Source organism: Amblyomma mixtum, chromosome 5 (assembly GCF_055824585.1).
Source record: "Amblyomma mixtum isolate Tamu chromosome 5, ASM5582458v1, whole genome shotgun sequence".
Lineage (NCBI taxonomy): Eukaryota > Metazoa > Arthropoda > Arachnida > Ixodida > Ixodidae > Amblyomma > Amblyomma mixtum.
In genome coordinates this window covers 62355666-62370308 of record NC_143016.1, presented here as the reverse complement: position 1 = coordinate 62370308, position 14643 = coordinate 62355666, and the positions used below count along the sequence as shown (strand labels likewise).

Sequence of the window (14643 nt, the reverse complement as noted above, 5' to 3'; positions counted from 1 at the left end):
AATCCACTCCTTAAAAATCTTAAATCTTTTTGGCAGAAGAAGTGAGTAGTCTGGCCACCACAGCAATCTGTTTTCGGTTCCCAGGGGGCAGCACCCGAATATTTGCGTGACACTTCTCTTCCTCGAGAAATCGAGGGCCGTGTGCCTTTCAATTACGTGGCACAGCGCGGTGTCGGGAAAATTGCCGACATGGCGACCTACCAGACGTACCAGGATTTTATACAGAAAAATGAAGACCGCGACGGAATCAGGTTCAGCTGGAACGTGTGGCCGTCGAGCCGGCTGGAGGCGACGCGGCTCGTCATCCCCCTGGGCTGCCTCTTCACGCCGCTGAAGGAGAGGCCGGACCTTCCGCCGATTCAGTATGACCCCGTCCTGTGCACCCGGCAAACTTGCCGGGCCATTCTCAACCCTCTGTGCCAGGTGGACTACCGCGCTAAACTGTGGGTGTGCAACTTTTGCTTCCAGAGGAACCCTTTTCCCCCGCAGTATGCTTCCATCTCGGAGCAGCACCAGCCGGCCGAGCTGATCCCACAGTTTTCGACCATCGAGTACACCATCATGCGGGCCGCCTGTGTGCCCCCGATATTCTTGTTCGTTGTCGACACCTGCATCGACGATGACGAGCTGACAGCACTGAAGGAGTCGCTGCAGATGTCCCTGTCACTGCTGCCAGCCAACGCGCTCATCGGCCTCATCACTTTCGGCAAGATGGTTCAGGTGCACGAACTGGGCTGCGATGGATGCGCCAAGAGCTACGTGTTTCGGGGAACCAAGGACCTGACGGCTAAGCAGATCCAGGACATGCTAGGCGTGGGCAAGTTTGGCCAGCAGCAGCAGGGCGTCCCGCCTCAGCAGCCGCGCATGCCGCAGCACCCGCAGCAGCCGCAGCAGCCACAGCCCGTGCCGCCGGCGAGCCGCTTTCTGCAGCCGGTGCACAAGTGCGATATGAATATGTCCGACCTCCTGGACAGCCTGCAGCGCGATCCATGGCCCGTGTTGCAGGGCAAGCGTCCGCTGCGGTCTACGGGCGTGGCGCTGTCCATCGCAGTCGGGCTGCTGGAGTGCAGCTACCCGAACACGGGCGCACGCATCATGCTCTTCACTGGTGGGCCCTGCACCCAGGGCCCCGGCATGATTGTCGGCGACGAGCTGAAGGTGACCATTCGTTCGCACCATGACATCTCGAAAGACAACTGCAAGCACATGCGCCGGGCCATAAAGCACTACGAGGCGCTGGCGCATAGGGCATCAGCGAATGGACATGCCGTCGACATCTACTCGTGTGCTCTTGACCAGACGGGGCTGCACGAGATGAAGTACTGTCCCAACATGACTGGTGGCCACGTTGTCATGGGTGACTCGTTCAACTCGTCGCTCTTCAAGCAGACCTTTCAGCGGGTCTTCGCTAAGGACACGCGTGGCGAATTCCGTATGGGCTTTAACGCACTGCTTGAGGTCAAGGCATCTCGTGAACTGAAGATCAGTGGTGCTATTGGACCGTGCATCTCGACCAATGTCAAGAGCTCCAGCATCTCGGACACAGAGGTTGGCCTTGGTGGTACCTGCCAGTGGAAACTGTGCTCGCTTAGTCCGAGCACAACTTTAGGCATATTCCTTGAAGTAGCAAATCAGCATAACGCGCCTATTCCCCAGGGTGGTAGGGGTTGCCTTCAGTTCATCACGCAGTACCAGCATCCAAGCGGACAGAAGAGGGTCAGGGTGACAACTGTGGCGAGGAACTGGGCAGATGCATCGGCCAACTTGCACCACATCTCTGCCGGTTTTGACCAGGAGTGTGCAGCCGTACTTATGGCACGCCTGGCATGCTTCAGGGCTCAGGGAGAGGACGATGGAGCCGACGTCCTGCGCTTCATCGACCGTACCCTCATCAAGCTGTGCCAGAAGTTTGGCGAGTATGCTAAAGATGACCCCAGCTCATTCCGCTATGCTGAGAACTTTTCCCTCTACCCGCAGTTTATGTTCCATCTCCGACGATCACAGTTTTTGCAGGTAAGTGAATATAGATAACTTTCACATAACGTCAGGGGTGCGCCACAGGTGGGGCACCAAACACATCTTCCACCAAGTTCCCACCGGACAGGTGGCAATATGTGGATTTCCTGGTCCATTGACACGGCAGCAAGTTTGGTGTCTGAGCAGGCCATCATTGCTTTTGTTTTTGCTGCTGTGAACAAAGCAGTATAATGTGCTTTCTCACACAGAGAAAAAAAAATGTAATACTTACATTACATGCTTTCGTAGCAGTATCTCCTAATAAAGAAGTGACATACAAATACAGTAGTGAGCCACAGCTTCCACAGCCGTAGTGAACCACAGAACATGACTATCAGCTTGCTCATACTACCTGTAACCTGCTAGGCAACGGAATAAATAGTATAAAGATTGGAGCAAAGTAAATGTGAAACCTATCGGAGAAATGTGCAACTTAAGCCACGTGATCAAAAGGTTGTGTTATGTCAGCACAGCATAATGCACTTCGTGCATGCTTACATTAGGTGGCATTTACTCAGCAGCCCTGTGGCAGACAGCATAGTATTTGTGATATAGCCTTATGCACATGCAAATGCTAAGCTTATGCTTTTGTTTTGTTGCACAGAACATTTACAGTTATGATAGGTACAGTTGCATTACATATCGAATATTAACGGGTGTTTGATACTCATGCAAGTAAGTAAATGCCATTTGTGGGCTTGTGCATAAAGGTAGCAAACCTGTATTTTCATTGCGTTGGGTGAGGGAAGAGCTGGAATGCTGAACTGTGGTCCATGTTATTTTGTCGGCGTCTTCGCTTCATGCTTACTTAAAGTGCAGGAAATGTGTCCAGTGGCAACTAGTCATTAAAAGATGATGACATGTCAGCCCCCTTCGGGAGCCTTGTTCACCTGGAGCTTTTCTCACTTCCAGTGGCAATTACTGAGCAACTCTTTGACAGGCAGAACTATATCGTTCAGCCAAGTGTTCTTCCTGATCTTATATTCTTTGGCATAACTTGAAATTATATCGCATTTGTTAAATTGTTGCTTTTGGTGCTGTGCAGTCTGATACAAATGCTGCTCAAGCAGAGCAGAAGTTTGTCATCTGTGACGTTATAGTACTAGAGTTAAAGCAAAGGTGTTTCATTAAATGTAACTATTGTTTAATTAATTTACCAAGCTTTGAACCTGAAAGACAGTATTGATGCTGATAATATAGCACCTGAATAGCTTTTACCAGTCACTTATAGGTTATCTTTCTTTGTTGTGAGAAGAAATACACGGTCCACAAAACCATGCACATTCTGAACAAGCTTTCTTACATAAGTCTCAGTAGCCTTCAGTTTGCCCCTCAGTAGCGGTTTGGAAGCCTACCCTTATTTATACTGCGTAAATCAAGGTAGATACTGCTTGTCTATCTCGCTGCATTACAGAGACCCTCATTGTAGACTTGAAGCCTCCAGTACAGTTCTTTTTAAAGTCACTGGTGCAAATTATCTACTTCTTGTTGTCGCAGGTGTTCAACAACAGCCCTGATGAGACATCATATTACCGGCACATGCTGAATCGTGAGGACATGACCCAGTCACTGATCATGATTCAGCCAATCTTGTACGCGTACTCCTTCAGCGGACCCCCTGAGCCAGTGCTGCTCGACACAAGCAGCATCCAACCTGACCGGATCCTGCTTATGGACACCTTTTTCCACATCGTCATATTCCATGGGGAAACCATTGCCCAGTGGCGCAAAGCTGGCTACCAAAACTCGCCTGAGCACGAAAACTTCCGGCAGCTACTGCAGGCACCAGAAGACGATGCACAGGTTTGTCAATTGTCAGCATTTTCTGACGCTTTTATTAGCATAGAAACTATGGTTATCTCTGACGAGAGTTTTCGAGAGGTCATGATCCATAGTGGGGATTGCAGGAGCCTAGGCAAAGAGTGTCAGTGGAAAAGCGTAGTCTTTGCTATCATTTGCATGCAAACCTTGAGCAGACAGGCATGACGAAAATAACACGCAAAAGATGTTATTAAAAAGAGCGCCACAGATATTTTCAGTCTGGTCTTGTTGCTGTAAAAGATTGAACTTGTGTAGTGGGTGCACAACCTAAAGGTGATGAAACAAGCAGATTTAAATTTGGCGTAGTTGTCACTGTTACATTGCAGAAAAGCTCGTTTATATGGGTATTCTTCATTCTGAGAAGCTCTTTTCCGGTGAACTTAATTGCAGTTTTATTTTGTCTCCACAAGGCCTGCAAAGTGCGATAGAGCTTACCTGAGAAACGTACCCTTTAGCCAAGCACTGCTACAGTGAAACTTCCTGGCTGGCTTTCTAAAATTTTACTACCCATTACGTTGGCTCTGTGGCCTTGACATTCGGCTGCTGATTGCAAAAGTAATGGGTCCAATCCTGGCCTTGGTGGCCATTTTTCAATTGAAGTGTAAAACAAAAACGCCCATGCGCCATGCACTTTCAGCAAAGAACCCCAGTTAGTCTAAATTAGCGGTGCACTAAAGAGGATTTTGAGTTCATCTTTTTAACATGGGAACTCTATCTACATGCTCCGAGCATTCGTGGAAACTCCGAATTCTTAGCCTGTGTGGCCGATTTCCCTACTTCATCGCACTAAGCGCGCCCCGGCTTCCCCCCCCCCCCCCCCCTTTTTTTTAACTCGCCACGGAGAGTAGGAGAAGCCAATCATTGTGGTTTCTGTGGCGAAAAGCATGCACAGAGTGCCTTTCAGCCATTTGCATGGCACCTTGCTGCTCTGCCATTGGCGGTGTAATGCAGAGTGTTCTTCAAAAATGTGCGGTTTGCCAGTCGGGCTATGTGCTGCTGGAGCAGATGGTTGGGTGTATCAATTTTGTGGCTGAAGACGAGGAAAAAACATAGTTCACTTGCTTAGGGTTTGTTATTTCTCTGATATGTGCTCTGAATGACGAATGTGTAACACTTTTATGAAACTATTACTTGCGGCATGTCCAAAAAGGGTGATACAAATTACTTTGTACCTCTTCACGAATTGTAGTATTTTCATTGGCCATTGTAGAGCGATGAGGTTGTCTCACGAAAGCAAATAGGGCTCACATATTTTTGTTTCAGGGGGCTTAGTTTGCAGATGTGTTGTCTGCGACTGAAACTATTTATTCATGGAAACCCCCCAAAAAACATGATAAAAGTGAAAAAGCATTTTTCCAGAACGGTCTTTAGTGCACCTTTAATTCGGAGCCCCATGCTACAGCATCCGACATAGTCCAAATGCAGTTTCATGATGTTGAACCCCACTGTTCACAACTGAAAATTCTTATTATGTGTTGTCGGCCAATATTATTTTGACACTGCAAATACGGTGTTTGAGTTTAGATATGGTACCTTGGTGTTAGTAGTATGCCAGGAAATCATAACTATACCTGGACTTGCTTTCTTGATTTGAAGGAGATTATCTGGCTTTTCTCTGTAGCAATAGCAAAGCTATATTAGCCCTAAATTAATTTGCTTGAATAATTTTTGAAACTGTCAAATTTATTTATTACATCTAACTTTGGATATGATCCTTAAACTTGACCAGCAGTAAACTGCTGCTATGTGTGTAACGTTTTTCATTGATAGGGCAAACAAAGTAAGCTCACTAAGATAAGACCTGAAGGGACCCTGCTGCATTTTTGAAGTAATGATAGCGGTTATCTGTCAGGTGAATCCTGAATACCTATTCTGTGGATTTGGATGCAAATAGAACCAGATAAATGCATGCGCACAAAAAAGTCATCCAGTTTAAGAGGACCCCAAATGCAGGAAAAATGTTGCCTGCCACTTGGTTTTCACGGCACATGCATTTTCGTTTATGGGGTTGCACAGATGTCTGATTGTCATCATCATCATCATCTCGGGTATTGCTCATCCCTGTATATTAGGAGCAGTTATACTTAAGAACAGAAAATGGACATTGGCAGGATATGTATTTGTGATGAGAAAGTTCGGTGGTCGGATGATATCTAGACGTTTGCGGGGATAATGTATCTTTAGCTGGCACAGGGCAGTATTAATTGGAGAAAGATGGGAGGCCTCTGTCCTGCATTGGGCATAGTCAGGCTGATGCTGATGATGATGATGACCGATAATCTTGGACACCAGTGGGAGGTAAACATAGTAGGTAGTGGCAGAGAGTCATATTCATTGATGAATATCAGCCCCACCGCGGTGGCTGAGTGGTTACGGTGCTCGGCTGCTGGCCCGAAAGACGCGGGTTCGATCCCGGCCGCGGCGGCTGAATTTCTTGAAGGCGAAATTCTAGAGGCCCGTGTGCTGTGCGATGTCAGTGCACGTTAAAGAACCCCAGGTGGTCGAAATTTCCGGAGCCCTTCACTCCGGTGTCTCTCATAGCCTCAGTCGCTTTGGGACGTTAAACCCCAATAAACCAAACCAAACCATTGATGAGATCGAAAAACCTGCTGGGACAGTGGGGGCATGGCTGCCGCAAGAGAGCGGTAACCTGAGGTTACTGGAAGAGACTTTTGCCCCTCAGTGGACCCAACTCTTGGCTGAATCATTGTTGACAATGATGACAGTGACAAAATTCTGTACTGATGAGAATTGCTACTTGCACTGAGGTGTGAGAAGCAGTCAATGTACCGTATTTTCTGGTGTATAAGACGCGGCTTTTTTTCAAAAATCTTGCTGGTGCGTCCTATACAAGGGTGCGTCTTATACGCAAATTTTTTTTTTTTTTTGCGAGTTCAGAAATTACTGAGGTTCATGTTCAACCTTTTTTCACCCAAAAAATATCACTACCAATCACGTGGTTGTAACAAGGTTAATACTTCAATACGGGGACCGCCGTGCGCAACTCTTTTAGGTGAACTTTATCATGAAACAGCGGGGATGACGACTTCTGGGATCACAAACACGCGGCCGTTTCGGAGGCCCCAAGCTAGAGTAATGTGAAATGTCAAAAGGTGGCGACAATCGTGCTTCTCGTCATTGTCAAGACAAGGCAAGACAAGCCGGCATTCTTTTTTAGTCACCCTTTGCAACTTTGTTTGCTCCGTGTACGTAGTACGTACATAGTGCGAGGAGAATGTTTCAGCCGCGTTGCCTCCAGAAATGGGTGAAGTTTTTGATAGCGCATCCGAAGATGAAGACTTCGAAGATGTTAAGTAAAAATAAAATGTTGTTAAGGGCATAAGGAGAGTTCTTTCGTTTTTTTTTTCTTTTTTGCTGAAATGTGGGCGGGTATGGCTTGAGTGTTGCCTTTTTCGATCACTTCGCGTTGCTTACCAACTTCTCACAGGTATGGTGCATTTCGCGATGGTCGCACAAGCATGTTTAGTTAAGCCTCACTTGCCTAACTGGATGAATTGGGGTGCGTCTTATACACGGGTGCGTCTTATGTACCAACTTTTTCGATGAAAGCCTGTATATATGGCGGGTGCATCTTGGGGTGTCTTATACACCGGAAAATACGGTAGATGAGGCAGCAGGGTTCATGGCTTTTTTGGCAAAGACAGAGAAAATCAGTTTTGTTTCTCTGCATGTGTTAGATAATGTACACCCGCCTACAATCTTTTCATTTCTGTTGCTCTCTGGCTTTGCAGGAGATCCTCCAGACACGCTTCCCCATGCCACGGTACATTGTGTGTGACCAGGGTGGCTCTCAGGCCCGGTTCCTCCTTTCCAAGGTGAACCCGTCCGTGACGCACAACAACGCCTACAACTGGGGCCAACAGGAAGCTGGTGGTGCCCCGGTGCTCACAGATGATGTCAGCCTGCAGGTGTTCATGGAACACCTCAAGAAACTGGCAGTCTCAAGCTCTGCCTGAGGCTTGCATTGAGATGTTGCCCCTTTCTCACCTGATGCTTGGGAACTGTGTTCATGCGAGCTTAAAAGTATATCAAAAGTTGAATGCCAGTTTACTCTGGTTCCTTCTCAGTCCACAAGACAGTCTTTACTGTCACAGAGTTTCTGCCTCTTTGCCCCCCTTCCCATTTTCTTTTTTTTTTTTTTTCAATTTTCTTTGGAGGTGTGGCTGGCTCACTAGATTTCACATCACTGTACAATTCACCAGGGAGTTAAATGTGTAAGGCAGAGGCTGTAGTGGCACTTGAAGAAGGGGCATTGTACACATATCCTGTACAACTGCGCTGAAAACACCAGCGATGATGCAAAAACAATTTAAAAAAACATCAACTAATTTATGACTTAGCAGGAGACGTAGTGTGCTGGCTGGTTGGTTGTTTCCTGGTTTCTATGACTACAAAGCATGGGTGTATACCATTTGGGGCATTTCGTAAAGAGGAGGCATGAAGGGCACAAGCTCTGTGATGTATTCTGTTCTGTTCTGCAACTGCTTCTCTACCGCTTCTCTTTCTGCCCCCTGCCCCACTCTAAGATTTTATTGCAGCCTGGTCCGTGGGGCGAGATTAAGTTTGCACACTTGAACCAGTGCAGCATTATGTGTGACTATCACAGCTTACATGTCTGCATGTGTGTTGAAGTATGCCGCATGATTGACATCCATTATGTCTTTATTAGGGGAAATTGTCACTAATTCTACTATAAAGATTTTCATAGTAAATTGATGTTCTTGTCCCTAAAACATTCCTGTAGTTGCCATGCATTTTATTACAAAGGCTACATTGGTGCTGTGTAATTCAAAATTGTTTCCCTTCAAAAGATACATAGTGAAGCTTTCTTTTCCTCCATATTTTTTTAATTTGTTTTTATGATGGAACATTGTTTTTCTAGGACTGTTGTCTATTTTGGTGCAATTGGTTTCTGCTTTTCTTGTTCAGTGCTTTGAATTGTATGTATGTGTAAAAACAAAGTGGGAATAAATTAAACATTTTCTGAACAGTTACCTGTATAAAACATTTTCTGAACAGTTATCATTAGTGCAGCTACTGCTTCTTATCCGCTACGGCCAAGACGCAAAGAAAATCTAGCTGAGTCTGTGAATCCAGTTTGCATTGTATCTTTATTTGACAAACTGAAAACTTCACATGAGGACCTTGTGTGTCAGTTGTCAAACGCCATACCATATATGGTGTTTGTGACCAGTTTCATATATCATTCGTTGATTGTTGGTGTCTTTTCTAACATGAACTTTGTGTTAGAAGGTGACTGGTACCTTTGGCAGAGAAAAGTTTGCTTTCTGTATATAGTACTTAGTTACTATTACGTGTCAGAGTTAGATGGAAAAAGAAAATGGCTTCTAAATGCCATGCAATTATTCAGGTGTGATAGCACATCAAGATTTTTTCACGTCTTTTCATCATGGCAGGGAAGATGAACTTTCTGCCATGATAGGGGTTCATTCAAATTTAAGGGGAATGCAATTTTTTTTTAAGAATTGCAATCAGTAACATTGTATACAATACATCATGCTTTGGGAAGAAAGGAAGGCTTCCTCATGCAGTGGTGGACGTCATGATCTGCCAGTTTGAACAAACACTTGGCGTTGGCTACATCTAAGAGTTATGGAGCCCCAAGCATACCGCCTCAACCTCCACATGGGACTCTGGTCCATGGGGTGAGATTAAGTTTGTACACTCGAACCAGTCCAACATTATGTGTGACTATCACAGCTTACATGTCTGCATTAACAAGAGCTATTAATCTCGAGCTCGTTGGTAAATTTCCTCAGAGCAATAAGGCCTTGTTTTTCATGCACAGAGGGGCATTCATGGTTAAAATTTTAATACACTCTGTTGTGCCGCCGCTAAGACTGGACAGCCTTGCTAGCCAGAGTTAAAACCACTAAAAACGCGATCATTGAACTGACACTGTTGAAGGAATCTGAGAGCAAAGGGAAAGCAGCAATGGGCATGACAGTAAATGCCACTGACAGGTTGAACAAGCATGCATTTTTGCAAGTCTTAAAGGGACCCTGAAATGATTTTTATGGGCATATTCTAATGCTGCAGATGTGTAGAGGTGGTCTTTGTGGGTATTCGAGTCAAATTTGAAAGCTCTCCGTGCACCCTAGAGAAATAACTTTTAAAAATCTGCTCGCAGTAGCTCACTACTGATTAGGGCGACACACCTCACTGCGCGTCCCCTTCCCTGATGATGTCAGTGGGCACACAGGGTGAGCTTGAAGGCTGGCTCTTCTGCGCACTGATGTCATCGGGGTAGGGGACGTGTGGTGAGATGTTGCTGATTGCAGCGATGGAATTGCCCCTTAACAGTCATGGTAACTAGAACACGACACTTTTGTGACTTTTATGTATGGTTTCACTGTGTTCTTATATGTAGTGGAGGAACGCACTTAATGAAGTAACAAGCCTAAGGAGGTAATGACAGTGACGCTAGTACGTATACAATGCTTGGCAAGGAGTTGTGTGGAGTCTCTCAGTATACAGAGGCATGCAAAGTGGTGGAGTAATGCCTCAAAATGTATAACTGCACTGCTTGATCCAAAGGTGCCAGCTTCAAGTCGCCATGCCCCTGGCAGGCGTACGTGGTTAATTTGTACCTTTAATTGGGTAATTCCTGCTTAATAACTTCATAGCTGCAGCGTCCTTGCCATAGATACTGACCTTTCTCGGTTGAAACCTAATTTTGAAAATTCAATTCAGCGTGCCTATTTCTTTTTTTTTGCAGTTGAAACCGAAATGTCCAACCCCTCTAGCATGTATCGTCGGAACAGTGCCACATTACTTCTTGTGGCACTCTGGCTTCAATCTCAGCTCAGGCTTATCCTTATTTTCTTTATAACAATGCCAATGCTTCAATTCTTGAAGATGTGCTGGGAGCCTGTTTTCTTAATTCCAAGGCAGTTTGTTCTGATTGCACCTAGCATATAGAACTCTTAGTTTTGTGCTGAAGTTTCTTGTCAGTGTCATAATCAGCATTAAGGATGACTAACTTTAACTTTAAAGACTGCACCTCTTCCCACCTAGTAAACAGCTTAGATACTCTGAAATTGTTTGGCTGTACTAACCACTCGTTGCACAAGTGAAACTTTGCTAAATGTGAGGAGGTCACAATAAATGCTTTTCCATCCAAGTTCCTATGTGTAACACTGCCCTTTTATAACAGCTGGATCATAAAATGATTATTTACTAGAATTCAGCTAATGGTCTTTTTCTCTTATGCAACTCCAATTTTTGGTGACTGTACCATGTGGAGAGGAAATGATAGTTTGAACCTCTCCATAGTGAGTTTTTCCTATCGGTGCCACGCTAGCACCACTTGATTGAAATTGTTTGGGGGGCCTCTTGGTACCCTTTATTTTTAAAGTATGCATTTGAACACCTGGAGTTTTATAGGTGGATTAACTGCAAAACAGCATGCAAGATGGACATGGTAAGGTATGTTTCAGCACATGGTCCTTGAATAAATGTACTGGCTAGTTGGCTTGGTAAAGTTTTTTTTTATTTTTCATTCAAGAGAGAAGTGTTAGCATGATGGTATAGCATGTAAGGATTCTGACAAGCCTGAGCTGTGCTAGTTATTTGCCTGAAAGGAACTACTGAACTTATTGGTGTGGAGCAATGCGTCCCTGTAGCCACAGTTCTGATTACAGTGAGGTTCTGTGCTGGTTGTGCATGCTGTGTGTTCAATCGTCGCTGCATGAAATGGTGTGCGAGAAAATTTCTTCATGTTTTCTTTGCTAAGGATGATTGACAGCCAGTATCCCACGCTTTCTTTTTGAGTATGATGTAACATTTCATCAAAGGAACTTGGTTTAATACTCACATATGCTTGTAATCTTTCCTGGCCTCCTTTCTCATTCATGGATTTAGGCTTCTCATATAGCTTGCGTCTGCACACAGTATGGCATAAGGTGGGCATTCAATACAGCATGGTGCGCTGCAGTTGTTATTCTCCGTTGCACCTCTCACCTGGTTCCCCAAATTAAATCCTATATCCTTGTTCCTTAGGCTCCATCCAGCACGACTGCAATGCGCAAAGTGGGATCTTGTAACAGCAACCCCATGCTGGGTGCAGAAAGCTGCAATAAAATGTCTCTAGTTGGGGTCTTGAGACCATAGCCAAATTGTACTGAATACCACGATTCTACAGATGACATATGTACAGTCAGGCCGGAATGAAACGCGAACAGAGCATGTCAAGAAAATAAAATATTTTACCTGCCTACTTTCAGCTGAAGTGTACAACTAGCCTGATTCATGTGTCTGGGTAAAGGGCCTACTGAAATGCATAATCAAAAATGGGTTGTAAAGGAATATCTCGCTGCAAAGCAGAAATGTATGATATATGCGTGTTTGCATTTCATTCCGGCCTGACTGTACATTTGGTTACGACAAAATTAGAAAGAATATAATTGCAGTTGAAAAAGAATTGTCCGCAAGCTTCCACCAACCAATTGGGAACCAGCCATGGCCACTTCCAGATTTGTGTTTTTAGGGGACTTCCATTTAGTTTTTATTTACTTTTCTTTTTTAATTAGGGGAGTAAATTCTTTTTAGAGCTCATACTGTCATAGTGGAATGGGCCCAGGTAAGGAAACAGCATTTATGATGGAACCAGCTGGATTTCCATGATCACTTTTTTTTTCTCCTTAGAGTGTAAGCCACGAGCGTGAGGTGGCAGCCTCCAGATCTACCTGTTCGACTCGTGAGCGTATGAGAACCATGTATTTATGGAAACAGGCGCAGAGTGCTCGTAGCTTCCGCTCTCTTGTGAGCTAACTCTGAGATGGAGTGTACTACATATCATCACTGGACGTGTACTGGGGAATGGAGTAAGGCTTGACTGAAGGCAATTCCATGAACCTCCAAGGTATACGGCAATCACCTTCACTGGCTGTGAAAACATCTAAATTCTTGTACTGTCTTGAGACTTTCTAGGACAGAAGAAAGTCATCATTTGCCGCATTAATTCATGCTGCTGCAGGCTGCATTGCGATAAAAAAAGACAAGTCCCGGCAAACCATATCATCAAATTTAAAATCTAATTTTCTCAACAATAAATGCCTCCTTTGCTGCTGGACAACAACAGCATAGCCAGAAAGAGCCATAAAATAAATGTTTACTAAGAACCAAAGTTAGATGCAGTTTTCGGTGCCTCTTTAAAGGGACACTGCGGGCAAAATTAGGTAGTCTGTGTCGGTAGAGTACGCCTTCTAATCAAAAATAGTCCATTCCAACCAAAAACGGTGATTTTGTAAGGTTGAAAAGGCCAAAAAACGAAGTACTAGCGTCGCCATCACCGGCCGCTTTCGCAAGTAAGATGTGTGCTCGGATCTCAGAGGCTACGCTATACCGTCATTCACATCAAAACGGTAGCAACTAGTCCTTTTCGGTAAGGACGTCACGAGTTTCATTCGACCGGTGGGAAGAATTTTAAATCCCATTTCCTTGCCGATGACTGCGTCTTCTGCTGACGGAAAACCGTCAACAAAGAACAAGAGATTCAATTTTTACTAGGGATGAACAAATATTCGAAATTTTGAATGCGAATTGAGTGTGTTCGTTATTCGATTTATATTAAATTTGAGAAATTGATATTCGAGAATTTCCGAATGCTCGACAGCGATCGAATACCGCGCCGACTTTCATAAATCCGACTGTTGCGAAACCGCTCTGTCTGGAAAAATTATCTGCAGATCGAATTTAAGATGGTACAAAAGCATTCTCTCCGCTTTATTCGTCATTTATGGCGTAGACCGATCACATTGGGACGCTTGACGTCGCGCGAAATTCCGCAAGTGGGTTTTCCCACATATCACACGTGATGAGAACAAGATAGCCGACCACCCACTTCGCACATTCACAACGCGAAAGCGAGTGCTTGTTTGCTTGATCCTTCCTTAATGTGTTCTATACTTAACGTCTACACACACTGCACCTCCAAACTCTTCTAGCGCGAGCTCCGCCATCTGAAAGCTCTCGTGCGGAATTTCGCATTGGGCTCCCGAACGAGGGCCGAGTCGTTAACGGCAGGGCAAGCGGTCTTGTCAAAATCCCGCCTATTGCACCCCGCGTGCACCTGACATGCACGCGACAGTAGGCGTAACGACGATAGGACAGGGCCTCTCTCTCTGGGCCAAAAAGTAGCGTGGTCGCATAGTTTCGCTTTCTGTGCTTCGCCGTCAGCCGGCGGCGACTATCGGCCGCGCATTCGCCAACCGTCCGAATTCAGCTGCGCGCGTTGGTATTCTTTTTTCTCTCTCTTTAGAAGCAGGCTCGTCGTTCCGACGCCAGTGCTAGTTTCCCTTGCTTTCATACGTGTTGTTCTTCCAGCGCGCCAAAACTGCAACGGGAAGCCGTGTTGGTCAGCTCAGACCCGGCCCATTGAATGGGCCACTCAGGTCGCTGTCAGCCGTGGAGTGATAGCCACTTAGCAAGGACCATCTACATTTCTTTCTTTTCTGACGAAATAAATGTTTTGCAGTGGAAGCTATAGACACGTGGCATTCCTCGGCACCTTTTGAAAGCCGTGGGGTTACCCGTGGCTAAAAAGCGGTAGGGCTTTAACGTATAGTTAAACCGAGTAAACGTGCGAAAGCATGTTTTTAGCCTGGTTGGGTCATGGCTTTGCCGAGTCGTTGGCACGTCTGGTGCCGATATTAGACTCGGGCCTAAGCTCTGATCGAGTTTAAGCTGATCTGATCTCTTCGTGCCGCAGATGGTAGTTGATAAAGACGACGATGTGCAACGCACAACGCGAGAGTGTGCTGC

The 14643-nt window shown here is 45.5% G+C and overlaps 1 protein-coding gene across 1 annotated transcript; it reads left to right on the top strand.

Moving 5' to 3' along the window:
* Window positions 1–87: 87 nt before the first annotated feature.
* On the top strand, window positions 88–8852 carry Sec23 (transport protein Sec23). The gene is made up of 3 exons (XM_089544724.1): window positions 88–2013; window positions 3514–3819; window positions 7590–8852. The coding sequence occupies exons 1-3, from the start codon at window positions 190–192 to the stop codon at window positions 7812–7814; spliced, it is 2355 nt and encodes a 784-aa protein (XP_089400850.1). The 5' UTR covers window positions 88–189; the 3' UTR covers window positions 7815–8852.
* The last annotated feature ends 5791 nt before the right edge of the window (window positions 8853–14643 follow it).